General features: G+C 45.0%; 1 protein-coding gene across 1 annotated transcript in view; it reads left to right on the top strand.

Moving 5' to 3' along the window:
* Nucleotides 1–3,406: 3,406 nt before the first annotated feature.
* Nucleotides 3,407–27,060, top strand: part of suz12a (SUZ12 polycomb repressive complex 2 subunit a) — a 34,798-nt gene continuing 11,144 nt past the window's right edge. The window contains exons 1-11 of the mRNA XM_090197742.1: nt 3,407–3,463; nt 4,242–4,306; nt 9,157–9,225; nt 12,523–12,572; nt 14,052–14,137; nt 14,693–14,936; nt 15,250–15,349; nt 18,277–18,382; nt 23,749–23,932; nt 25,122–25,213; nt 26,773–26,916. Coding sequence (XP_090053868.1) covers nt 4,272–4,306; nt 9,157–9,225; nt 12,523–12,572; nt 14,052–14,137; nt 14,693–14,936; nt 15,250–15,349; nt 18,277–18,382; nt 23,749–23,932; nt 25,122–25,213; nt 26,773–26,916 — 1,110 coding nt within the window. The 5' untranslated portion in view covers nt 3,407–3,463; nt 4,242–4,271. The remainder of the gene's footprint in view (nt 3,464–4,241; nt 4,307–9,156; nt 9,226–12,522; nt 12,573–14,051; nt 14,138–14,692; nt 14,937–15,249; nt 15,350–18,276; nt 18,383–23,748; nt 23,933–25,121; nt 25,214–26,772; nt 26,917–27,060) is intronic.

Here is a 27,060-nt window from a genome sequence, read left to right on the forward strand (position 1 = left end):
CAAGCTAGCTCAGGGTTAGCATAACTAGCTAACTGACGTTCAGTAGGAAACATAGCTACACACAGATAGCTAGGTGAACGTGCCGGGTGCTTGCTAACTTCTCTAATTTCGTGCGTCCTTGCGATTTAATCGAAATAGTTTCTCTGACGAACTTTTTTCTAGCCAACAAACAATGCATTTCTACAACAAGACTAATGTTTATTCCATGAATTTGACAAGAAGATAGCTAGCTAACTTTGCTGGCTAACACCGCCTGGCTAGCTTCAGCTTGCTCGTTTTTGGTAACGTTACTCTTTGTTTTGACAAAGGACTTGACATTTTTTTTCTTCCATATTTGGAATATACCTGGGACATTTTGTATTTCCTGGGCCATGTCTCCCCAGAAGCACGGTTCTTCTGACGGCGGCAACAACGTATCGGGTCCCGTTGTGGGATACGTTGGTACCGGTGGCGGCAGAGCGAACGGCCGTGTCTACCACCACCAGACAACTGCAGTTGTGATGCCCGCAGCCAAGAAGCCGAAAATGGAACTGGTTCAAGCCGATCATGAGTTGTTCTTGCAGGCATTTGAAAGTGAGTTGCTGTCATTGTCGTCATATAATGTTGTTTGCATGATTAGTTATCTTTTTATTGCTAGATTGGCATTTACAATCAATCTCTATTTAGTTTATATAGTAGTGTCCCTTGTGAGGCATCTTTCGAAAAACAAAAGTATAACCACATTTCACCAGAAAGACGTCATGTTCAAAGCATCTGACAACAATGATTTGACAGTCATCAGTGTACAAAGAAATCTGACCCTATTTTAGATTTATAGCTAACTACTGTAGTTAATTTATTTTACCACGTGTTTGCTTACTTCCTCCTCTGAAGAGATGACATGTGCCAGAACTACTTTAAGAAATGAGCACGTGCTGCCTTTGAAATATTTGTTACATTTTTTTATTGAACCTTTTAACTAATTAAGAACAAATTCTTATTTACATTGACGGCCTACCAAAAGGCAAAAGGCCTCCTGCGTGGACGGGGGCTGGGATTACAATAAAAATATAGGACCAAACACACATCACGACGAGAGACAACAGTCCATAAAGAGAGACCTAAGACAACATAGCATGGCAGCAACACATGACAACACAGCATGGTAGCTAGCAGCTGTGTACTAACTAACGTGCTTCTACACCTGCATTGCTTGCTGTTTGGTGTTTTAGGCTGGGTTTCTGTAGAGCACTTTGTGACATCAGTTGATGTAAGAAGGGCTTCATAAATACATTTGATTTATTAATGCAACACACATAAATATGTATAGGGTCACTTGCACATTAAAGGGACCCATGATCACCAACATGGGAAGTCTATATTTGTGGAAAATGTAAAGGTGTGTGTGTGTATATACATTTTTCAACCATTTCCCATCCTAAAAATGCTGAATAAGCAAAGGCTTTGATTTCTGGTCAAACATATGGAAAAGGGGTCTTAGAAAACATCTACCAGAAAGTATTAAAAGGTTTTAGAAATGCATTAAAACACAACCATGTTGGAAGTAAAGACTCCTAAAATCAACCCTTATATTTTGTTTTGGGGAAGTGTTTCTGCCTTCTGTAAGTTTAAGAAAACATTCCCTTGTGCCTTGAAATTCCGTTATCAAAAACCCACATAGCTAGAGTGTTTTTACTGACGTACATTTTGTTAATGAATTATTAAGTGATTACAACTCCAAATCCCGTCATCAAATCGGTGAGAGAATTTCAGAAAAATCGGTAACAGAATTTCTGCAATTGAATTGGCTACAATGGGAAATCATAGTAGTCACAAACCACAGTTGGATTCACATGTTTGGACAGTAGAGTACAGTAAAGAAAGGTATAGTTCCATACAGTATACAGTAGAGCACACTAGTTGAGTACACTATAATTTACTGCACTGTACTGAACTATACTATATGGAACTATCCTCTACTGAACTGAACTATCCTCTACTGAACTGAACTATACTGTACTGTACTGAACTATACAATCCTGCACTATACTCTACTCTACTGAACTATCCTCTACTGAACTGAACTGAACTGAACGATCTTCTACCGAACTGTACTGAACTATAGTCTATTGTACTGCATTATACTCTACTGTACTGCACTATACTCTACTGTACTGCACTATACTCTACTGAACTCTAATGAACTGAACAATACTCTACTGTCTGAACGAGTATACAAATAAGATTGTTGTTTATGTAAAGTAATTTACTGTAAGCTAATAAATGTTGACCCAGTGTCAGTTTCAGAGCCAACAATAATTACCCTTCTAGGATGAATAGTCTGTTGTTATCAATATAATGTTATTGTCAATGTAATTTACTGTGAACTTAGTGAATGTTCCACCAGTCTGTTGTTATCAATATAATGTTATTGTCAACAATGTAATTTACTGTGAACTTAGTGAATGTTTATCCAGTCTGTTATCAATATAATGTTATTGTCAACAATGTAATTTACTGTGAACTTAGTGAATGTTTATCCAGTCTGTTATCAATATAATGTTATTGTCAACAATGTAATTTACTGTGAACTTAGTGAATGTTTAACCAGTCTGTTGTTATCAATATAATGTTATTGTCAATGTAATTTACTGTGAACTTAGTGAATGTTTAACCAGTCTGTTGTTATCAATATAATGTTATTGTCAATGTAATTTACTGTGAACTTAGTGCATGTTCCACCAGTCTGTTGTTATCAATATAATGTTATTGTCAATGTAATTTACTGTGAACTTAGTGCATGTTCCACCAGTCTGTTGTTATCAATATAATGTTATTGTCAACAATGTAATTTACTGTGAACTTAGTGAATGTTTATCCAGTCTGTTATCAATATAATGTTATTGTCAACAATGTAATTTACTGTGAACTTAGTGAATGTTTAACCAGTCTGTTGTTATCAATATAATGTTATTGTCAATGTAATTTACTGTGAACTTAGTGAATGTTTAACCAGTCTGTTGTTATCAATATAATGTTATTGTCAATGTAATTTACTGTGAACTTAGTGAATGTTTATCCAGTCTGTTATCAATATAATGTTATTGTCAACAATGTAATTTACTGTGAACTTAGTGAATGTTTAACCAGTCTGTTGTTATCAATATAATGTTATTGTCAATGTAATTTACTGTGAACTTAGTGAATGTTTAACCAGTCTGTTGTTATCAATATAATGTTATTGTCAATGTAATTTACTGTGAACTTAGTGCATGTTCCACCAGTCTGTTGTTATCAATATAATGTTATTGTCAACAATGTAATTTACTGTGAACTTAGTGAATGTTTATCCAGTCTGTTATCAATATAATGTTATTGTCAACAATGTAATTTACTGTGAACTTAGTGAATGTTCAACCAGTCTATTGTGTTTCCAGAACCAACCCAGATCTACAGGTTTCTCAGAACAAGGAACTTGATAGCGGTACGTTGGAAACCTTCTCAGCACCTGTCATTCTTTACTGTCTGTGACCTCTAATGGTGTGTCTGTTATGAAGATGGTAACCATTTCATGTACCTCCTAGAATAGTGTTCTGTTGAGCAGATAAAGACTTACCTTGAACCAGCTGTAACATGGCTGGTTAATGATGTCTGTTTTGAAGATGGGGAAAGTTTTGATGCGCTGCACAGTTCCACTAGATAGAATGGCCTTCTTTTGGTCATTGGACAATCTGTTTGGTCATTGGACAATCTGTTTGGTCATTGGGCAATCTGTTTGGTCATTGGGCAATCTGTTTGGTCATTGGACAATCTGTTTGGTCATTGGACAATCTGTTTGGTCATTGGGCAATCTGTTTGGTCATTGGACAATCTGTTTGGTCATTGGACAATCTGTTTGGTCATTGGACAATCTGTTTGGTCATTGGGCAATCTGTTTGGTCATTGGACAATCTGTTTGGTCATTGGACAATCTGTTTGGTCATTGGACAATCTGTTTGGTCATTGGGCAATCTGTTTGGTCATTGGGCAATCTGTTTGGTCATTGGACAATCTGTTTGGTCATTGGACAATCTGTTTGGTCATTGGACAATCTGTTTGGTCATTGGACAATCTGTTTGGTCATTGGACAATCTGTTTGGTCATTGGACAATCTGTTTGGTCATTGGACAATCAGTTGCAACATTTCTGTCAAAGTGCAGAAGATGCAAGTGCAGATTTCTAATAGTTTTTTTTCCCTTGTCATTTTGTTGTTGTATTTTCAGCCCATATTTCTGCACAGAAGCCTCACCTACATGTCCCACAGAAACTCCAGAACCAACGGCACACGGTAAAAACCTGCCTTGGCCATTTAGGTTATTCTTCAATAACACAAACTCCACAGCAAATCAAGGGGAGGGAAAAATAGGTTTATTTGAGAAGGACAAATCAAGATGTTATGCTGGGAGGTAGATGTTCAGATGTTCAGTCTCCCCTCTCAGCTTTTCTCCCCCCCGAACAAAGGAACAGGATGCTGTTTTATAGCCTAGGGGTTGACCAATCAAAAGTCCTTTGCAGTATGACTGGGCCAATGGCCAAATAACCAGTATCCTGCTCCGGACTGTACAGAACGAAGCTCTGAGTTCAGGAGTGACATTCCACAGATTCTAAACGGCTGTTGAACTGAAAACCAACTCCTATTTACATTGACAATTCCCTATTGACCATTTTTAGTGTTATATTTTGTTTTTAGTCCTCTCGTCCTCTCATCCTCTCAAACTCTGCGTTGTGTATTTATCTTGGACGTATTCTTACACCTGCATGAAGGTGTTGATTCTAACTGTTAAATGCTTTCACATGTACATTGACATGTTAGCCACTCTCAGCATACTCATGAAGCGAGTTTGATGAGTTTCCAGTCTTTTTTAAGAGAAGAGTTGGTAGGGTTAAACCCTGTTGGATTACTGCAGGGGAGAGTGTGTGTGTGGTTGGTTCAGTATGCTGTTATCTTAACAGAGGGCCAACCGCCATGGGGCTGCATAGTGTAGGAGGGGGCTGCCCCTGCTGTTTCACTGAGTGATGTAATGTACACATACATCTGTATGTCTATGGACTTGTTCAACGTTGCAGGTGACTACAGATTGACTGATCTACAAATCACCTTGCATCATATAACTACTTGTTTATTATTTTGTAGATCAATTTACCCATGATGCATCATCACAGATTTGATGTTCTTGAAAACCAGTGATCCCTGTGGGAATTGAAAATGAACCGTGTTGCTAGCGCTGCACTCTTCCTAACTGAACCACACAGGACCATTGTTGCTAGCGCTGCACTCTTCCTAACTGAACCACACAGGACCATTGTTGCTAGCGCTGCACTCTTCCTAACTGAACCACACAGGACCATTGTTGCTAGCGCTGCACTCTTCCTAACTGAACCACACAGGACCATTGTTGCTAGCGCTGCACTCTTCCTAACTGAACCACACAGGACCATTGTTGCTAGCGCTGCACTCTTCCTAACTGAACCACACAGGACCATTGTTGCTAGCGCTGCACTCTTCCTAACTGAACCACACAGGACCATCGTCTGCTGAAATGAGACGACGTACGTGTAGGCTGGTCGGTTATTGGCCATATCTTTCTCTATGTAAATGAGAGAGGGTGTGTTTAGTTATATTAGCTGTTTTGCATATCGTTAGGCTGGTTGGCTAATGGCCATATCTTTCTCTATGTAAATGAGAAAGGGTGTGTTTAGTTATATTAGCTGTTTTGCATATCGTTAGGCTGGTTGGCTAATGGCTATAGCTTTCTCTATGTAAATGAGAAAGGGTGTGTTTAGTTATATTAGCTGTTTTGCATATCGTTAGGCTGGTCGGCTATTGGCTATATCTTTCTCTATGTAAATGAGAAAGGGTGTGTTTAGTCATATTAGCTGTTTTGCATATCCTTTGATTATAGTGATATTTGAGGCCCTGAGTTCTTCTTGATTATAGTGATATCTAGAATCATGTGTTTGCCCCCTACCGTCACCAGCAATACTAATACAACCTGAAGTGATGTAACTGAAGTGATGTCATCCCACCTAGCCCTGCCAAATTCCCTCAAATTACTTCTTAATGCTGGAACACCCTCCTTAATTGAAAATGTTTCTTACAGAATAAATACGAAATGCAAATGTATAACCATGGTAACTATCAAAACGGAACAGTTAGGAGATTATAGGGAAATTATTAGACTAAAGGTGACGACACAACAGTTCACCTGACAGGTTGGTAGCCTCGTGGTTAGAGCTTTGGGCCATCAAATCCCAGAGCTGACAAGGTCTAAATCTGTCGTTCTGCCCCTGAGCAAGGCAGTTAACCCACTGTTCCCCGGGCGCCGACAACGTGGCTGTCGATTAAGGCAGCCCTCCACCCCCTGTTGATTTAAAGCAGCCCTCCGCCCCCTGTCGATTAAAGCAGCCCTCCGCCCCCTGTCGATTTAAGGCAGCCCTCCGCCCCCTGTCGATTAAAGCAGCCCTCCGCCCCCTGTCGATTAAAGCAGCCCTCCGCCCCCTGTCGATTAAAGCAGCCCTCCGCCCCCTGTCGATTAAAGCAGCCCTCCGCCCCCTGTCGATTTAAAGCAGCCCTCCGCCCCCTGTCGATTAAAGCAGCCCTCCGCCCCCTGTCGATTAAAGCAGCCCTCCACAGCCCTCAGCCCTCCCCCTGATTCAGAGGTGTTGGGGGTTAAATGCAGAAGACATATTTCAGTTGAAGGCATTCAGTTGGACAACTGACGAGGTGACTTTTCCTTTCCCACAAGGCTGAATCCAAACATGTTATGTACATTTTACATTTACTGTACTTTTCACTACATATGTTGATAATGAAATCTGAAAATACTCTGAATACATTCAGGAACATGATACTATTCCTATGTGTTGGAGGTGCAACATAAGACAAACATCTTTCAACATGGGGCTAACTAACTGGTGTCCACACACACCTCTCCAAAGTGTTCACAGTTCCTAAGTCATTTCAATGCACTTTTATGTCTGAAAGAAGTCTTCAACTACAAGGTGTTTTTTAAAAATCTCTCCTCTCTGTGCCATTGAGGAACTAGACCAAGCACTATTGTTGTTTTGTTAGGAACACAACCCCGCATCTCCTCCATCATACTATTACTGTTGTTGTTTACACAATCCCAAAACGCTCTCTATTGTAAATCGCTATCTGGGGCAGATAGAACAAGCTTTCAAATGATGCCTATGGTCAACATGACCTAGCTAAGTTATAAAATACAATATTAATACGATGTTATGCTTTCACAAGGCAATTCAGGGAAGCTGATGGTAAGTCTGGTGCCTGTAGGAAGGAGTCGTGAGTGCATTCTGGTGCCTGTAGGAAGGAGTCGTGAGTGCATTCTGGTGCCTGTAGGAAGGAGTCGTGAGTGCATTCTGGTGCCTGTAGGAAGGAGTCGTGAGTGCATTCTGGTGCCTGTAGGAAGGAGTCGTGAGTGCATTCTGGTGCCTGTAGGAAGGAGTCGTGAGTGCATTCTGGTGCCTGTAGGAAGGAGTCGTGAGTGCATTCTGGTGCCTGTAGGAAGGAGTCGTGAGTGCATTCTGGTGCCTGTAGGAAGGAGTCGTGAGTGCATTCTGGTGCCTGTAGGAAGGAGTCGTGAGTGCATTCTGGTGCCTGTGGGAAGGAGTCGTGAGTGCATTCTGGTGCCTGTGGGAAGGAGTCGTGAGTGCATTCTGGTGCCTGTGGGAAGGAGTCGTGAGTGCATTCTGGTGCCTGTGGGAAGGAGTCGTGAGTGCATTCTGGTGCCTGTGGGAAGGAGTCGTGAGTGCATTCTGGTGCCTGTGGGAAGGAGTCGTGAGTGCATTCTGGTGCCTGTGGGAAGGAGTCGTGAGTGCATTCTGGTGCCTGTGGGAAGGAGTCGTGAGTGCATTCTGGTGCCTGTGGGAAGGAGTCGTGAGTGCATTCTGGTGCCTGTGGGAAGGAGTCGTGAGTGCATTCTGGTGCGTGTGCCGAGGTGACAAACCCGGCTCATTCTGAACGGAACAACCCAGGGTATGACGCCATGTCATCTTGGAATGTGTTGACACTGTGTATATGACATGAGTTTTATCATCTGGAAATGATTGGTTTGCTTGTATCACATCAAAGCAGTGTTTATTATAGTCCTCAACGTCTCATCTTTATAAATACATTTGAGTCCTCTTCATTCACAGCATTTCCTTCCCTCGGTCAACAAAAAATGTACAAAAGTTGCCCATTTAGGGGCAGGGATGGGGACAACTTCTGGTCACGTACGGGGCTCTAGTTCATAACGGCTGTCAGTCAAAACCCATACAGAGCTGTGAAGCACAGAGCCTGAGGTCTGACATCATGTATAGCATGTTACTGTACAGACACTGAGCTCTGACATCATGTATAGCATGTTACTGTACAGACACTGAGCTCTGACATCATGTATAGCATGTTACTGTACAGACACTGAGCTCTGACGTCATGTATAGCATGTTACTGAACAGACACTGAGCTCTGACATCATGTATAGCATGTTACTGTACAGACACTGAGCTCTGACGTCATGTATAGCATGTTACTGTACAGACACTGAGCTCTGACGTCATGTATAGCATGTTACTGAACAGACACTGAGCTCTGACATCATGTATAGCATGTTACTGTACAGACACTGAGCTCTGACATCATGTATAGCATGTTACTGTACAGACACTGAGCTCTGATGTCATGTATAGCATGTTACTGTACAGACACTGAGCTCTGACATCATGTATAGCGTCTTACCGTACAGCCACTGTTACAGTTTAGGAGATTTATAAATACCCCCAAAATCTGCCATTTTCACTCCATTTTCAAGGAGTGTACAGAGCTCAGTGGGTTGAATACATCCTCACTTTACGATGATATATATCTTCATTTAGTGGTGACGTCTGATTCTCCCACTTTCACACTTCCTGCCTTGGATTTAACATTGGATGGTTGTAGGGGCAGTGGGTGGGGCAGTGGGTGGAGCAGTGGGTGGAGCAGTGGGTGGAGCACCTTTCCAGCGTGGTTAAATCCTTGACGGGGAGTATGCAACACAAGTGTGGAGGAGGAGGACACAGCCTCAGAGATGCAGTGTAAATCCCCAGTGTGTCCTGTCTATTAACCCTGGGGGGGGGGTTCTCTGGGGGGGGGATCAGGAAGTCCTCCAGGGTGGATCACCTGCTGTACAGAGTGGAGAAGAAGAGGGCTGAGCAGAAGGCACACAGGTAAACAGACCATCATCTTCCAGAGCTGTGTTCCGATACTAACCGCACTAACTGGGGCGGCTGGGTAGCCTAGTGGTTAGAGCGTTGGACTAGTAACCGGAAGGTTGCAAGTTCAAATCCCCGAGCTGACAATCTGTCGTTCTGCCCCTGAACAGGCAGTTAACCCACTAGGGTTAACACTTTGAGAGCCAAACACTCTGAATTTACAAACAGACAATCTGACAACAACTCTGGCAGTCCAGATTTGAATTTATGAACACACCCGAAGTCTTAAAATGTCTAGCTAGTTATTTGTTATGCTAGCAAGAGGTTGCATAGCAACAGAATCAACTTCCTGCAGACGGGCGAACGCTCAACTGAAAGGATACTGTTTGTTTACAGTTTACTTACATTTTTACTAATAGTATATATTCATTAAGTATGTAGTATACAGTATGTTAGTATGGGTATTCATTAAGTATGTAGTATACAGTATGTTAGTATGGGTATTCATTAAGTATGTAGTATACAGTATGTTAGTATGGGTATTCATTAAGTATGTAGTATACAGTATGTTAGTATGGGTATACAGTATGTTAGTATGGGTATTCATTAAGTATGTAGTATACAGTATGTTAGTATGGGTACTCATTAAGTAGGTAGTATACAGTATGTTAGTATGGGTACTCATTAAGTAGGTAGTATGCAGTATGTTAGTATGGGTACTCATTAAGTAGGTAGTATACAGTATGTTAGTATGGGTACTCATTAAGTAGGTAGTATACAGTATGTTAGTATGGGTATTCATTAAGTATGTAGTATACAGTATGTTAGTATGGGTATTCATTAAGGATGTAGTATACAGTATGTTAGTATGGGTATTCATTAAGTAGGTAGTATACAGTATGTTAGTATGGGTACTCATTAAGTAGGTAGTGTACAGTATGTTAGTATGGGTACTCATTAAGTAGGTAGTATGCAGTATGTTAGTATGGGTACTCATTAAGTAGGTAGTATGCAGTATGTTAGTATGGGTACTCATTAAGTATGTAGTATACAGTATGTTAGAATGGGTATACAGTATGTTAGTATGGGTACTCATTAAGTAGGTAGTATGCAGTATGTTAGTATGGGTACTCATTAAGTAGGTAGTATACAGTATGTTAGTATGGGTACTCATTAAGTAGGTAGTATACAGTATGTTAGAATGGGTATACAGTATGTTAGTATGGGTACTCATTAAGTAGGTAGTATGCAGTATGTTAGTATGGGTACTCATTAAGTAGGTAGTATACAGTATGTTAGTATGGGTACTCATTAAGTAGGTAGTATACAGTATGTTAGAATGGGTATACAGTATGTTAGTATGGGTACTCATTAAGTAGGTAGTATGCAGTATGTTAGTATGGGTACTCATTAAGTAGGTAGTATACAGTATGTTAGTATGGGTACTCATTAAGTAGGTAGTATACAGTATGTTAGAATGGGTATACAGTATGTTAGTATGGGTACTCATTAAGTAGGTAGTATACAGTATGTTAGAATGGGTATACAGTATGTTAGTATGGGTACTCATTAAGTAGGTAGTATACAGTATGTTAGTATGCAGTATGTTAGAATGGGTACTCATTAAGTAGGTAGTATACAGTATGTTAGAATGGGTATACAGTATGTTAGTATGGGTACTCATTAAGTAGGTAGTATACAGTATGTTAGTATGGGTACTCATTAAATAGGTAGTATACAGTATGTTAGTATGGGTACTCATTAAATAGGTAGTATACAGTATGTTAGTATGGGTATTCATTAAGTAGGTAGTATGCAGTATGTTAGAATGGGTACTCATTAAGTAGGTAGTATGCAGTATGTTAGAACGGGTACTCATTAAGTAGGTAGTATACAGTATGTTAGTATGGGTATTCATTAAGTAGGTCGTATACAGTATGTTAGTATGGGTATTCATTAAGGATGTAGTATACAGTATGTTAGTATGGGTACTCATTAAGTAGGTAGTATACAGTATGTTAGTATGGGTACTCATTAAGTAGGTAGTATACAGTATGTTAGTATGGGTACTCATTAAGTAGGTAGTATACAGTATGTTAGTATGGGTACTCATTAAGTATGTAGTATACAGTATGTTAGTATGGGTACTCATTAAGTATGTAGTATACAGTATGTTAGTATGGGTACTCATTATGTAGGTAGTATACAGTATGTTAGAATGGGTACTCATTAAGTAGGTAGTATACAGTATGTTAGTATGGGTACTCATTAAGTAGGTAGTATACAGTATGTTAGAATGGGTACTCATTAAGTAGGTAGTATACAGTATGTTAGGATGGGTATTCATTAAGTAGGTAGTATACAGTATGTTAGTATGGGTACTCATTAAGTAGGTAGTATACAGTATGTTAGAATGGGTACTCATTAAGTAGGTAGTATACAGTATGTTAGTATGGGTACTCATTAAGTAGCTAGTATACAGTATGTTAGTATGGGTACTCATTAAGTAGGTAGTATACAGTATGTTAGAATGGGTACTCATTAAGTAGGTAGTATACAGTATGTTAGTATGGGTACTCATTAAGTAGGTAGTATACAGTATGTTAGAATGGGTACTCATTAAGTAGGTAGTATACAGTATGTTAGTATGGGTACTCATTAAGTAGCTAGTATACAGTATGTTAGTATGGGTACTCATTAAGTAGGTAGTATACAGTATGTTAGAATGGGTACTCATTAAGTAGGTAGTATACAGTATGTTAGTATGGGTACTCATTAAGTAGGTAGTATACAGTATGTTAGAATGGGTACTCATTAAGTAGGTAGTATACAGTATGTTAGTATGGGTACTCATTAAGTAGGTAGTATACAGTATGTTAGTATGGGTACTCATTAAGTAGGTAGTATACAGTATGTTAGTATGGGTACTCATTAAGTAGCTAGTATACAGTATGTTAGTATGGGTACTCATTAAGTAGGTAGTATACAGTATGTTAGTATGGGTATACAGTATGTTAGAATGGGTATTCGAACACAGCTCTGGTCTTTTTCCATTAGTCCACTGTTGATACAGGGATGATGTGGCCTGCTACACTTTCCTTGTTGAAAGTTCTCCAGGCCAATGTCCTGTACTTTAACCAATGACTTGCAAAACAAAATGGGGCTGTATCAATGAGTAAAATATCGTTTTTGAGTGGACTATTACTTTAACTCCCAAAGTGCATGATATCCATAGTCCCAAAACACCCATTCACACCTGAAAGAATGAGATCTAAGGTATTTTTAGTAACTCTTGTATAACTCTGTCCCCAGCCTGGCTTCACACCTGCAACTCACCTTCACTGGGTTCTTTCATAAAGTCGGTAAGTGTTTAACTTGATGTTTGTAGGGATGATGGTCGGTAAGTGTCTAACTTGATGTTTGCAGGGATGATGGTCGGTAAGTGTTTAACTTGTTTGCAGGGACGATGGCAAATATCAATTTAATCAGATATCACATGCACGTTATTTGTTTAAATCCTGACAATTACTGTCTTCTTTTTCCCCTCTAATCCTGACGGTTACTGTCTTCTTATTCCCCTCTCATCCTGACGGTTACTGTCTTCTTATTCCCCTCTAATCCTGACGGTTACTGTCTTCTCATTCCCCTCTCATCCTGACGGTTACTGTCTTCTTATTCCCCTCTCATCCTGACGGTTACTGTCTTCTTATTCCCCTCTCATCCTGACGGTTACTGTCTCCTTATTCCCCTCTAATCCTGACGGTTACTGTCTTCTCATTCCCCTCTCATCCTGACGGTTACTGTCTTCTTATTCCCCTCTCATCCTGACGGTTACTGTCTTCTTATTCCCCTCTAATCCTGACGGTTACTGTCTCCTTATTCCCCTCTAATCCTGACGGTTACTGTCTTCTTATTCCCCTCTAATCCTGACGGTTACTGTCTCCTTATTCCCCTCTAATCCTGACGGTTACTGTCTCCTTATTCCCCTCTCATCCTGACGGTTACTGTCTTCTTATTCCCCTCTCATCCTGATGGTTACTGTCTTCTTATTCCCCTCTCATCCTGACGGTTACTGTCTTCTTATTCCCCCCTCATCCTGATGGTTACTGTCTTCTTATTCCCCTCATCCCGACGGTTACTGTCTTCTTATTCCCCTCTCATCCTGACGGTTACTGTCTTCTTAATCCCCTCTCATCCTGACGGTTACTGTCTTCTTAATCCCCTCTCATCCTGATGGTTACTGTCTCCTTATTCCCCTCTCATCCTGACGGTTACTGTCTTCTTAATCCCCTCTCATCCTGACGGTTACTGTCTTCTTAATCCCCTCTCATCCTGATGGTTACTGTCTCCTTAATCCCCTCTCATCCTGACGGTTACTGTCTTCTCATTCCCCTCTAATCCCGACGGTTACTGTCTCCTTATTCCCCTCTCATCCTGACGGTTACTGTCTTCTTATTCCCCTCTCATCCTGACGGTTACTGTCTTCTTATTCCCCTCTCATCCTGACGGTTACTGTCTTCTTATTCCCCTCTCATCCTGACGGTTACTGTCTTCTCATTCCCCTCTAATCCCGACGGTTACTGTCTCCTTATTCCCCTCTCATCCTGACGGTTACTGTCTCCTTATTCCCCTCTAATCCCGACGGTTACTGTCTTCTCATTCCCCTCTCATCATGACGGTTACTGTCTCCTTATTCCCCTCTAATCCTGACGGTTACTGTCTTCTTATTCCCCTCTCATCCTGACGGTTACTGTCTTCTCATTCCCCCCTCATCCTGACGGTTACTGTCTTCTTATTCCCCTCTCATCCTGACGGTTACTGTCTTCTCATTCCCTCTACAGAGAAGTCATCCGTAGCCTCAGAGAATGAGCAGAACTCTGTTTCTCTAGAGGTGCTGCTGGTTAAAGTCTGTCACAAGAAGAGGAAGGTAAGAGAGAGAGTGTGAGAGCGTCTGCTAAGTGACAAAAATGTAAGTGTGTGTGCGCTCACATCTTCCCTCATTTTATCCCTCTATCTCTCCCATCCTCTTCTCTCTTTTCTCCCCACTCTCCCATACACATTTCCACTCCCCTGTTCTCTCCCATCCTCTTCTCTCTTTTCTCCCCACTCTCCCATACACATTTCCACTCCCCTGTTCTCTCCCATTCTCTTCTCTCTTTTCTCCCCACTCTCTCATACACATTTCACTCCCCTGTTCTCTCCCATCCTCTTCTCTCTTTTCTCCCCACTCTCTCATACACATTTCACTCCCCTGTTCTCTCCCATCCTCTTCTCTCTTTTCTCCCCACTCTCTCATACACATTTCCACTCCCCCGTTCTCTCCCATCCTCTTCTCTCTTTTCTCCCCACTCTCCCATACACATTTCCACTCCCCCGTTCTCTCCCATCCTCTTCTCTCTTTTCTCCCCACTCTCCCATACACATTTCCACTCCCCACTCTCCCATACACATTTCCACTCCCCCTGTTCTCTCCCACCTCCAGGATGTGAGCTGTCCAGTGAAGCAGGTTCCTACAGGGAAGAAACAGGTGCCTCTGAACCCAGACAGCAGCAGTCCCAGCAGTCAGCCCAAGCCGGGCTCCTGTCCTTCTCTGGTGGTGTCCAGTAGTGAGTTTGATGCCAGCAACGGCCACACGGTTAAGTCCTACTCCCTGTTGTTCAGAGTGTCTGGACCAGGCAGGACGCAGCACAGCGGACTGGTCAATGGACCGACCAATGAGAATATAGGTAGGCTTAGTGCTGGAGTTAAACTACATGTGGGTGGGGGGAACTCCAGTCTTGATTTGGTACTGAGGATGTGTGTGTGTGTTAACCCCAGTCTTGTATTGGTACAGTGTGTGTGTGTGTGTGTGTGTGTGTGTGAACCCCAGTCTTGTATTGGCACAGAGGATGTGTGTGTGTGTGTGTTAACCCCAGTCTTGTATTGGTACAGAGGATGTGTGTGTGTGTGTGTGTGTGTGTTAAACCCAGTCTTGTATTGGTACAGAGGATGTGTGTGTGTGTGTGTGTGTGTGTTAACCCCAGTCTTGTATTGGTACAGAGGATGTGTGTAACAGGAAGAAGAGAAGCTCCACCGTCAGACAAGAAGAAGTTGGAGAAACGACGTTCGTAGCTCAGATGACTGTGTTTGATAAGAACAGGTACACACAGACACACACAGAGCTATGTCTTACTATACTTGAGGACTTTTTGGGAACCAACAATTTGATTCCCATTCAAGTTCTTATTTTCCCTAACCCTTAAACTTAACCCTTAAACTTAACCCCTAACCCCTAAACCTAACCCTTAAACTTAACCCCTAACCCCTAAACCTAACCCCTAAACCTAACCCTTAACCCCTAACCCCTAAACCTAACCCTTAACCCCTAAACCTAACCCTTAAACTTAACCCCTAACCTCTAAACCTAACCCTTAAACTTAACCCCTAACCCCTAAACCTAACCCTTAAACTTAACCCCTAACCCCTAAACCTAACCCTTAAACTTAACCCCTAAACCTAACCCTTAAACTTAACCCCTAACCCCTAAACCTAACCCTTAAACTTAACCCCTAAACCTAACCCTTAAACTTAACCCCTAACCCCTAAACCTAACCCCTAACCCCTAAACCTAACCCTTAAACTTAACCCCTAACCCCTAAACCTAACCCCTAACCCCTAAACCTAACCCCTAAACTTAACCCCTAACCCCTAAACCTAACCCTTAAACTTAACCCCTAAACCTAACCCTTAAACTTAACCCCTAACCCCTAAACCTAACCCTTAAACTTAACCCCTAAACCTAACCCTTAAACTTAACCCCTAACCTCTAAACCTAACCCTTAAACTTAACCCCTAACCCCTAAACCTAACCCTTAAACTTAACCCCTAAACCTAACCCTAAAATAGCCTTTAACAAGTGAGGACTGTCCTGAATGTCCTCACTTGTCTGAATTATAGTTGGTTTACTACTCTTGGGGCTTGTTCCGCGCCTCTGGTGGACTGTGGGGCTTGTTCCGCGTCTCTGGAGGACTGTGGGGCTTGTTCCGCGCCTCCGGTGGACTGTGGGGCTTGTTCCGCGTCTCCGGTGGACTGTGGGGCTTGTTCCACGTCTCTGGCGGACTGTGGGGCTTGTTTCCGCGCCTCCGGTGGACTGTGGGGCTTGTTCCGCGTCTCCGGTGGACTGTGGGGCTTGTTCCACGTCTCTGGCGGACTGTGGGGCTTGTTCCACGTCTCTGGCGGACTGTGGGGCTTGTTCCACGTCTCTGGCGGACTGTGGGGCTTGTTCCACGTCTCTGGCGGACTGTGGGGTTTGTTCCACGTCTCTGGCGGACTGTGGGGCTTGTTCCACGTCTCTGGCGGACTGTGGGGCTTGTTCCACGTCTCTGGCGGACTGTGGGGCTTGTTCCACGTCTCTGGCGGGCCTGTTCCGCGTCTCTGGCGGGCCTGTTCCACGTCTCTGGAGGACTGTGGGGCTTGTTCCACGTCTCTGGAGGACTGTGGGGCTTGTTCCACGTCTCTGGAGGACTGTGGGGCTTGTTCCACGTCTCTGGAGGACTGTGGGGCTTGTTCCACGTCTCTGGAGGACTGTGGGGCTTGTTCCGCGTCTCTGGAGGACTGTGGGGCTTGTTCCGCGTCTCTGGAGGACTGTGGGGCTTGTTCCGCGTCTCTGGCGGACTGTGGGGCTTGGTCCGCGTCTCTGGAGGACTGTGGGTCTTGTTCTGCGTCTCTGGAGGACTGTGGGGCTTGTTCCGCGTCTCTGGAGGACTGTGGGGCTTGGTCCGCGTCTCTGGAGGACTGTGGGGCTTGGTCCGCGTCTCTGGAGGACTGTGGGGCTTGGTCCACGTCTCTGGAGGACTGTGGGGCTTGGTCCACGTCTCTGGAGGACTGTGGGGCTTGGTCCACGTCTCTGGCGGACTGTGGGTCTTGTTCTGCGTCTCTGGAGGACTGTGGGGCTTGGTCCACGTCTCTGGCGGACTGTGGGGCTTGGTCCACGTCTCTGGAGGACTGTGGGGCTTGGTCCACGTCTCTGGAGGACTGTGGGGCTTGGTCCACGTCTCTGGAGGACTGTGGGGCTTGTGCCGCGTCTCTGGAGGACTGTGGGGCTTGGTCCGCGTCTCTGGAGGACTGTGGGGCTTGGTCCGCGTCTCTGGAGGACTGTGGGGCTTGGTCCACGTCTCTGGCGGACTGTGGGGCTTGGTCCGCGTCTCTGGAGGACTGTGGGGCTTGGTCCGCGTCTCTGGAGGACTGTGGGGCTTGGTCCACGTCTCTGGAGGACTGTGGGGCTTGGTCCACGTCTCTGGCGGACTGTGGGGCTTGGTCCGCGTCTCTGGAGGACTGTGGGGCTTGGTCCACGTCTCTGGAGGACTGTGGGGCTTGTTCCGCGTCTCTGGAGGACTGTGGGGCTTGGTCCGCGTCTCTGGAGGACTGTGGGGCTTGGTCCGCGTCTCTGGAGGACTGTGGGGCTTGGTCCGCGTCTCTGGAGGACTGTGGGGCTTGGTCCGCGTCTCTGGAGGACTGTGGGGCTTGGTCCGCGTCTCTGGAGGACTGTGGGGCTTGGTCCGCGTCTCTGGAGGACTGTGGGGCTTGGTCCACGTCTCTGGAGGACTGTGGGGCTTGGTCCACGTCTCTGGAGGACTGTGGGGCTTGGTCCACGTCTCTGGCGGACTGTGGGGCTTGGTCCACGTCTCTGGAGGACTGTGGGGCTTGGTCCACAACAACTTAATTGCAGTTGGCCGTCTAGAAATCAACTTTCTTTACAAAAACCGACTCGCTCTGCATCACCGATCTGAAGCTCTGGAAGACGGCCGATGTCCCTTCCTCCTTTCAGGCGTCTGCAGTTGTTGGATGGGCTGAATCTGTTGCTGTTAATGTGTGTGTGTGTGTGTGTGTGTGTGTGTAGGCGTCTGCAATTGTTGGATGGGCTGTATCTGTTGCTGTTAATGTTTTCGTGTGTGCAGGCGTCTGCAGTTGTTAGATGGGCTGTATCTGTTGCTGTTAATGTTTTTGTGTGTGTGTGTGTAGGCGTCTGCAATTGTTGGATGGGCTGTATCTGTTGCTGTTAATGTTTTCGTGTGTGTGTGTGTGTAGGCGTCTGCAGTTGTTAGATGGAGAGTATGAGGTGTCTATGCAGCAGATGGTGGACTGTCCTGTCAACAAGAAGAGAGCCACCTGGGAAACGAACCTGGATGGAAAGGTACGTACGTGTGTGTTGTCACCAGACCACAATTTGGACTTGGAAACCAGGTTTAGTATCACGTTACTCCATACCAAAACAATACCTGTGTTGTCATGTGCTGCTGCCATGCTATGTTGTTGTCTTTAGGTCTCTCTTTATGTACTGTTGTGTTGTCTCTCGTCGTGATGTGTGTTTTATCCTAGATTTTTTATATATATATATATATATATATATATATAATTTTTAATCCCAGCCCTCGTCCCCGCAGGAGGCCATTTGCCTTTTGGTAGGCCCTCATTGTAAATAAGATACATTTGTTCTTAACTGACTTGCCTAGTTAAATAAAGTTAAATGTAAATAAATAAAAGGTATATTAACATCCCAGAATGGCTCCTGATCCAGTCAGATGAACTCAGCTACTACTCTGTTCAATAGTTAGGCTCCTGATCCAGTCAGATGAACTCAGCTACTACTCTGTTCAATAGTTAGGCTCCTGATCCAGTCAGATGAACTCAGCTACTACTCTGTTCAATAGTTAGGCTCCTGATCCAGTCAGATGAACTGGAGAGCTAAAATTATACAGTCCAGACTCCCAGTCCAGGCTAAGTGGGGAGCTAACATGATACAGTCCAGGCTAAGTGGGGAGCTAACATGATACAGTCCAGACTAAGTGGGGAGCTAACATGATACAGTACAGACTAAGTGGGGCGCTAACATGATACAGTCCAGACTCCCAGTACAGGCTGAGTGGAGAGCTAACATGATACAGTCCAGACTCCCAGTACAGGCTGAGTGGAGAGCTAACATGATACAGTCCAGACTCCCAGTACAGGCTGAGTGGAGAGCTAACATGATACAGTCCAGACTCCCAGTACAGGCTAAGTGGGGAGCTAACATGATACAGTCCAGACTCCCAGTACAGGATGAGTGGAGAGCTAACATGATACAGTCCAGACTCCCAGTACAGGCTGAGTGGGGAGCTAACATGATACAGTACAGGCTAAGTGGAGAGCTAACATGATACAGTACAGGCTAAGTGGGGAGCTAACATGATACAGTACAGGCTAAGTGGGGAGCTAACATGATACAGTACAGGCTAAGTGGGGAGCTAACATGATACAGTACAGGCTAAGTGGGGAGCTAACATGATACAGTACAGGCTAAGTGGGGAGCTAACATGATACAGTACAGGCTAAGTGGGGAGCTAACATGATACAGTACAGGCTAAGTGGGGAGCTAACATGATACAGTACAGGCTAAGTGGGGAGCTAACATGATACAGTACAGGCTAAGTGGGGAGCTAACATGATACAGTCCAGACTAAGTGGAGAGCTAACATGATACCGTCCAGACTCCCAGTGGAGGCTAAGTGGGGAGCTAACATGATACAGTCCAGACTCCCAGTGGAGGCTAAGTGGGGAGCTAACATGATACAGTCCAGACTAAGTGGGGAGCTAACATGATACAGTCCAGACTCTCAGTTGAGGCTAAGTGGGGAGCTAACATGATACAGTACAGGCTAAGTGGGGAGCTAACATGATACAGTACAGGCTAAGTGGAGAGCTAACATGATACAGTACAGGCTAAGTGGGGAGCTAACATGATACAGTACAGGCTAAGTGGGGAGCTAACATGATACAGTCCAGACTCCCAGTACAGGCTGAGTGGAGAGCTAACATGATACAGTACAGGCTAAGTGGGGAGCTAACAGGATACAGTACAGGCTAAGTGGGGAGCTAACATGATACAGTCCAGACTAAGTGGAGAGCTAACATGATACCGTCCAGACTCCCAGTGGAGGCTAAGTGGGGAGCTAACATGATACAGTCCAGACTCCCAGTACAGGCTAAGTGGGGAGCTAACATGATACAGTCCAGACTCCCAGTAGAGGATGAGTGGAGAGCTAACATGATACAGTCCAGACTCTCAGTACAGGCTGAGTGGGGAGCTAAAATGATACAGTCCAGACTCCCAGTACAGGCTGAGTGGGGAGCTAACATGATACAGTACAGGCTAAGTGGAGAGCTAACATGATACAGTACAGGCTAAGTGGGGAGCTAACATGATACATTACAGGCTAAGTGGAGAGCTAACATGATACAGTACAGGCTAAGTGGGGAGCTAACATGATACAGTACAGGCTAAGTGGAGAGCTAACATGATACAGTACAGGCTAAGTGGGGAGCTAACATGATACAGTACAGGCTAAGTGAGGAGCTAACATGATACAGTACAGGCTAAGTGGGGAGCTAACATGATACAGTACAGGCTAAGTGGGGAGCTAACATGATACAGTACAGGCTCCCAGTGGAGGCTGAGTGGAGAGCTAACATGATACAGTCCAGACTCCCAGTGGAGGCTGAGTGGGGAGCTAACATGATACAGTCCAGGCTAAGTGGGGAGCTAACATGATACAGTCCAGACTAAGTGGGGAGCTAACATGATACAGTCCAGACTCCCAGTACAGGCTGAGTGGAGAGCTAACATGATACAGTCCAGACTCCCAGTACAGGCTGAGTGGAGAGCTAACATGATACAGTCCAGACTCCCAGTGGAGGCTGAGTGGAGAGCTAACATGATACAGTCCAGACTCCCAGTGGAGGCTGAGTGGGGAGCTAACATGATACAGTCCAGGCTAAGTGGGGAGCTAACATGATACAGTCCAGACTAAGTGGGGAGCTAACATGATACAGTCCAGACTCCCAGTACAGGCTGAGTGGAGAGCTAACATGATACAGTCCAGACTCCCAGTGGAGGCTAAGTGGGGAGCTAACATGATACAGTCCAGACTCCCAGTACAGGCTAAGTGGGGAGCTAACATGATACAGTCCAGACTCCCAGTACAGGCTGAGTGGAGAGCTAACATGATACAGTCCAGACTCCCAGTGGAGGCTAAGTGGGGAGCTAACATGATACAGTCCAGACTCCCAGTACAGGCTAAGTGGGGAGCTAACATGATACAGTCCAGACTCCCAGTACAGGATGAGTGGAGAGCTAACATGATACAGTCCAGACTCTCAGTACAGGCTGAGTGGGGAGCTAAAATGATACAGTCCAGACTCCCAGTACAGGCTGAGTGGGGAGCTAACATGATACAGTACAGGCTAAGTGGAGAGCTAACATGATACAGTACAGGCTAAGTGGGGAGCTAACATGATACAGTACAGGCTAAGTGGGGAGCTAACATGATACAGTACAGGCTAAGTGGAGAGCTAACATGATACAGTACAGGCTAAGTGGGGAGCTAACATGATACAGTACAGGCTAAGTGGGGAGCTAACATGATACAGTACAGGCTAAGTGGGGAGCTAACATGATACAGTACAGGCTAAGTGGGGAGCTAACATGATACAGTCCAGACTAAGTGGAGAGCTAACATGATACCGTCCAGACTCCCAGTGGAGGCTAAGTGGGGAGCTAACATGATACAGTCCAGACTCCCAGTGGAGGCTAAGTGGGGAGCTAACATGATACAGTCCAGACTAAGTGGGGAGCTAACATGATACAGTCCAGACTCTCAGTTGAGGCTAAGTGGGGAGCTAACATGATACAGTCCAGACTCCCAGTGGAGGCTAAGTGGGGAGCTAACATGATACAGTCCAGACTCCCAGTGGAGGCTAAGTCGGGAGCTAACATGATACAGTCCAGACTCCCAGTACAGGCTAAGTGGGGAGCTAACATGATACAGTCCAGACTCTCAGTACAGGCTAAGTGGGGAGCTAACATGATACAGTCCAGACTCCCAGTACAGGCTAAGTGGGGAGCTAACATGATACAGTCCAGACTAAGTGGGGAGCTAACATGATACCGTCCAGACTCCCAGTGGAGGCTAAGTGGGGAGCTAACATGATACAGTCCAGACTCCCAGTACAGGCTGAGTGGGGAGCTAACATGATACAGTACAGGCTAAGTGGAGAGCTAACATGATACAGTACAGGCTAAGTGGGGAGCTAACATGATACAGTACAGGCTAAGTGGGGAGCTAACATGATACAGTACAGGCTAAGTGGAGAGCTAACATGATACAGTACAGGCTAAGTGGGGAGCTAACATGATACAGTACAGGCTAAGTGGGGAGCTAACATGATACAGTACAGGCTAAGTGGGGAGCTAACATGATACAGTCCAGACTAAGTGGAGAGCTAACATGATACCGTCCAGACTCCCAGTGGAGGCTAAGTGGGGAGCTAACATGATACAGTCCAGACTCCCAGTGGAGGCTAAGTGGGGAGCTAACATGATACAGTCCAGACTAAGTGGGGAGCTAACATGATACAGTCCAGACTCTCAGTTGAGGCTAAGTGGGGAGCTAACATGATACAGTCCAGACTCCCAGTGGAGGCTAAGTGGGGAGCTAACATGATACAGTCCAGACTAAGTGGGGAGCTAACATGATACAGTCCAGACTCTCAGTTGAGGCTAAGTGGGGAGCTAACATGATACAGTCCAGACTCCCAGTGGAGGCTAAGTGGGGAGCTAACATGATACAGTCCAGACTCCCAGTGGAGGCTAAGTGGGGAGCTAACATGATACAGTCCAGACTCCCAGTGGAGGCTAAGTCGGGAGCTAACATGATACAGTCCAGACTCTCAGTACAGGCTAAGTGGGGAGCTAACATGATACAGTCCAGACTCCCAGTACAGGCTAAGTGGGGAGCTAACATGATACAGTCCAGACTAAGTGGGGAGCTAACATGATACCGTCCAGACTCCCAGTGGAGGCTAATTGGGGAGCTAACATGATACAGTACAGGCTAAGTGGGGAGCTAACATTATACAGTACAGGCTGAGTGGAGAGCTAACATGATACAGTCCAATCTCCCAGTACAGAATAAGTGGGTAGCTAACATGATACAGTCCAGACTCCCAGTACAGGCTGAGTGGAGAGCTAACATGATACAGTCCAGACTCCCAGTACAGGCTAAGTGGGGAGCTAACATGATACAGTCCAGACTCCCAGTGGAGGCTAAGTGGGGAGCTAACATGATACAGTCCAGGCTAAGTGGAGAGCTAACATGATACAGTCCAGACTCCCAGTACAGGCTAAGTGGGGAGTTAACATGATGCAGCCTAGACTTCAAGTACAGGCTAAGTGGCGACAGGCACGGTGCACTCCGTGGGGGACATCGACTGCGTTGATAAACAAATTTGATCCGTGAGACACATTTGGCAGAAGTACCGAAAATAAAATTATTGTATAAAAAAAGTACAGAAGTTTTGTATAGGGTGCATCACTAGTGTGTAATTCCTCTTCCCAGGCCCCTGGTCTTCCTCTCTGAACAGACAGGAAGAGGTCAGCACTTCCCTTTACTCATGTCTTTGTCTCTCTCTCTCTCCCTCTCTCTCTCTCTCTCTCTCTCTCTCTCCCTCCCCCACTTTCTGTAGCTCCTCCCTCCGTTTGAGACGTTCTCCAAGGGTCCTACTCTCCAGTTCACACTGCGTTGGACAGGCGAGCCCAGTGATAGGTCGACGGCCCCTGTGGCCAAACCCCTCGCCACGCGGAACGCTGACGCTAGCAGCCTGACCTCTGACCCTAAGCCCTGCTCCCTCAGACCCACTCAGACCGTAGGTGAGACACGGGCCGGACGACGCACTCGCACACAGACGGACTGTTGTAATTTGTAGAAGCTCACCAAATGGTGTCAATTTAAAGGGATACTTTAACATATACCATGTTTAAATGAATATCATTTTTATGTCTTTGCGTCCGTTATAAAGGAAGTTAAGAGGTAGTTTTGTGAGCCAATGCTAACTAGCGTTAGCACAATGACTGGAAGTCTGTGGTATCTGCTAGCGAACATTAGTTAGCAATTGCGCCAGTGATAGTTAGCAACATCCTTCATACTGGACACCGAGAAATAAAAGTAGTATCCACGAGTTGATCTGATTTCTGGGGAAGTCGATAAAGGGCCTCATTACCAAAATCCTGAAGTATCCCTTTAAACGTGGAACACATTAAAGAATCCCTTTAAACGTGGAACACCTTAAAGAATCCCTTTAAACGTGGAACACCTTAAAGAATCCCTTTAAACATGGAACACCTTAAAGAATCCCTTTAAACATGGAACACGTTAAAGAATCCCTTTAAACATGGTACACCTTAAAGAATCCCTTTAAACGTGGAACACGTTAAAGAATCCCTTTAAACCTGGAACACGTTAAAGAATCCCTTTAAACCTGGAACACGTTAAAGAATCCCTTTAAACGTGGAACACCTTAAAGAATCCCTTTAAACGTGGAACACCTTAAAGAATCCCTTTAAACATGGAACACCTTAAAGAATCCCTTTAAACATGGAACACCTTAAAGAATCCCTTTAAACATGGAACACGTTAAAGAATCTCTTTAAACATGGAACACCTTAAAGAATCCCTTTAAACATGGAACACCTTAAAGAATCCCTTTAAACATGGAACACCTTAAAGAATCCCTTTAAACATGGAACACGTTAAAGAATCCCTTTAAACCTGGAACACGTTAAAGAATCCCTTTAAACCTGGAACACCTTAAAGAATCCCTTTAAACATGGAACACCTTAAAGAATCCCTTTAAACATGGAACACGTTAAAGAATCCCTTTAAACATGGAACACCTTAAAGAATCCCTTTAAACATGGAACACCTTAAAGAATCCCTTTAAACATGGAACACGTTAAAGAATCCCTTTAAACCTGGAACACGTTAAAGAATCCCTTTAAACGTGGCACACCTTAAAGAATCCCTTTAAACGTGGAACACGTTTCTTCCCTCTCTCTGTAGCTGTGAAAGACTCCTTCAGCAGTTCAGAGTTTCAGATGAAACAAGAACACACACTTGAGGAACCAAGTGACAATCTACGCATATTCTACCAGGTGAGAGGGAGAAACACCACTTGTATTCTTGACTTTAGAGCAGATTGCATTGTGCAATCCATGTCTGAATCACAGTTGTGTTGTGCTTGTCTTTTGTTCTCTTGTTATGTGTCTGACTGGAGGTGGATGGTATGAGAGACCTGGTCCTTTATAACAGGTCTGACTGGGGGTTATTAGAGACCTGGTCCTTTATAACAGGTCTGACTGGGGGGTGGATGGTATGAGAGACCTGGTCCTTTATAACAGGTCTGACTGGGGGGTGGATGGTATGAGAGACCTGGTCCTTTATAACAGGTCTGACTGGGGGGTGGATGGTATGAGAGACCTGGTCCTTTATAACAGGTCTGACTGGAGGTGGATGGTATGAGAGACCTGGTCCTTTATAACAGGTCTGACTGGGGGGTGGATGGTATGAGAGACCTAGTCCTTTATAACAGGTCTGACTGGGGGTTATTAGAGACCTGGTCCTTTATAACAGGTCTGACTGGGGGGTGGATGGTATGAGAGACCTGGTCCTTTATAACAGGTCTGACTGGGGGGTGGATGGTATGAGAGACCTGGTCCTTTATAACAGGTCTGACTGGGGGTTATTAGAGACCTGGTCCTTTATAACAGGTCTGACTGGGGGGGTGGATGGTATGAGAGACCTGGTCCTTTATAACAGGTCTGACTGGGGGGTGGATGGTATTAGAGACCTGGTCCTTTATAACAGGTCTGACTGGGGGGTGGATGGTATTAGAGACCTGGTCCTTTATAACAGGTCTGACTGGGGGTTATTAGAGACCTGGTCCTTTATAGCAGGTCTGACTGGAGGTGGATGGTATGAGAGACCTGGTCCTTTATAACAGGTCTGACTGGGGGGTGGATGGTATTAGAGACCTGGTCCTTTATAACAGGTCTGACTGGGGGTTATTAGAGACCTGGTCCTTTATAACAGGTCTGACTGGGGGTTATTACAGACCTGGTCCTTTATAACAGGTCTGACTGGGGGGGTGGATGGTATGAGAGACCTGGTCCTTTATAACAGGTCTGACTGGAGGTGGATGGTATTAGAGACCTGGTCCTTTAAAGCACGTCTGCATCCTGTTCCCTATATAGTGCCCTTCATTTGACCAGGGCCCATGGTTCACTATATAGGCAATAGGGTCCCATTTGGTACAATGTATTTCAGACTTGGCTGTCTATGATGGGGAGTTTCATAGTTTCTACTGACTCATACTCTATGGTCAGACTGGCTGACCTTTTGTGTAGAATTACATAGTCTATATCCTTCTCACACTCCCTCCCTCCCTCCCTCACCCCTCCCTCCATCCCTCCCTCACCCCTCTCTCCCTCCCTCACCCCTCTCTCCCTCCCTCCCTCCCTCACCCCTCTTTCCCCCCCCCCTCTCTCTCCCTCCCTCTCTCTCTCCCTCTCTCTCTCCCTCCCCCTCTCTCTCTCCCTCTCCCCCTCTCCCTCTCCCTCTCTCTCCCTCCCTCTCTCTCTCCCTCTCTCCCTCCCTCCCTCCCTCTCTCTCTCTCCTTCTCTCTCTCCCTCCCTCTCTCTCCTTCTCTCTCTAGTTCCTGTATAACCACAACACACAGCAGCAGACCGAGGCTAGAGATGACCTCCACTGTCCCTGGTGCACTCTGAACTGTAGGAGACTCTACAGTCTCCTCAAACACCTCAAACTGGCCCACAGCAGATTCATCTTCAACTACGTGGTGAGAACGAGGGGAAGCGAGAGAGAGAGAGAGAGACCCAGAGACAGGGTGTGTGTGTGTGTGTCTGGTGCACTCTGAACTGTGGAGGACTACAGTCTCCTCAAACTGGCCCACAGCAGATTAATCTTCAACTATGACTGCATT

The sequence above is a fragment of the Oncorhynchus mykiss genome, chromosome 13, assembly GCF_057628025.1.
Source record: "Oncorhynchus mykiss isolate SJ-2025 chromosome 13, ASM5762802v1, whole genome shotgun sequence".
Taxonomy (NCBI): domain Eukaryota; kingdom Metazoa; phylum Chordata; class Actinopteri; order Salmoniformes; family Salmonidae; genus Oncorhynchus; species Oncorhynchus mykiss.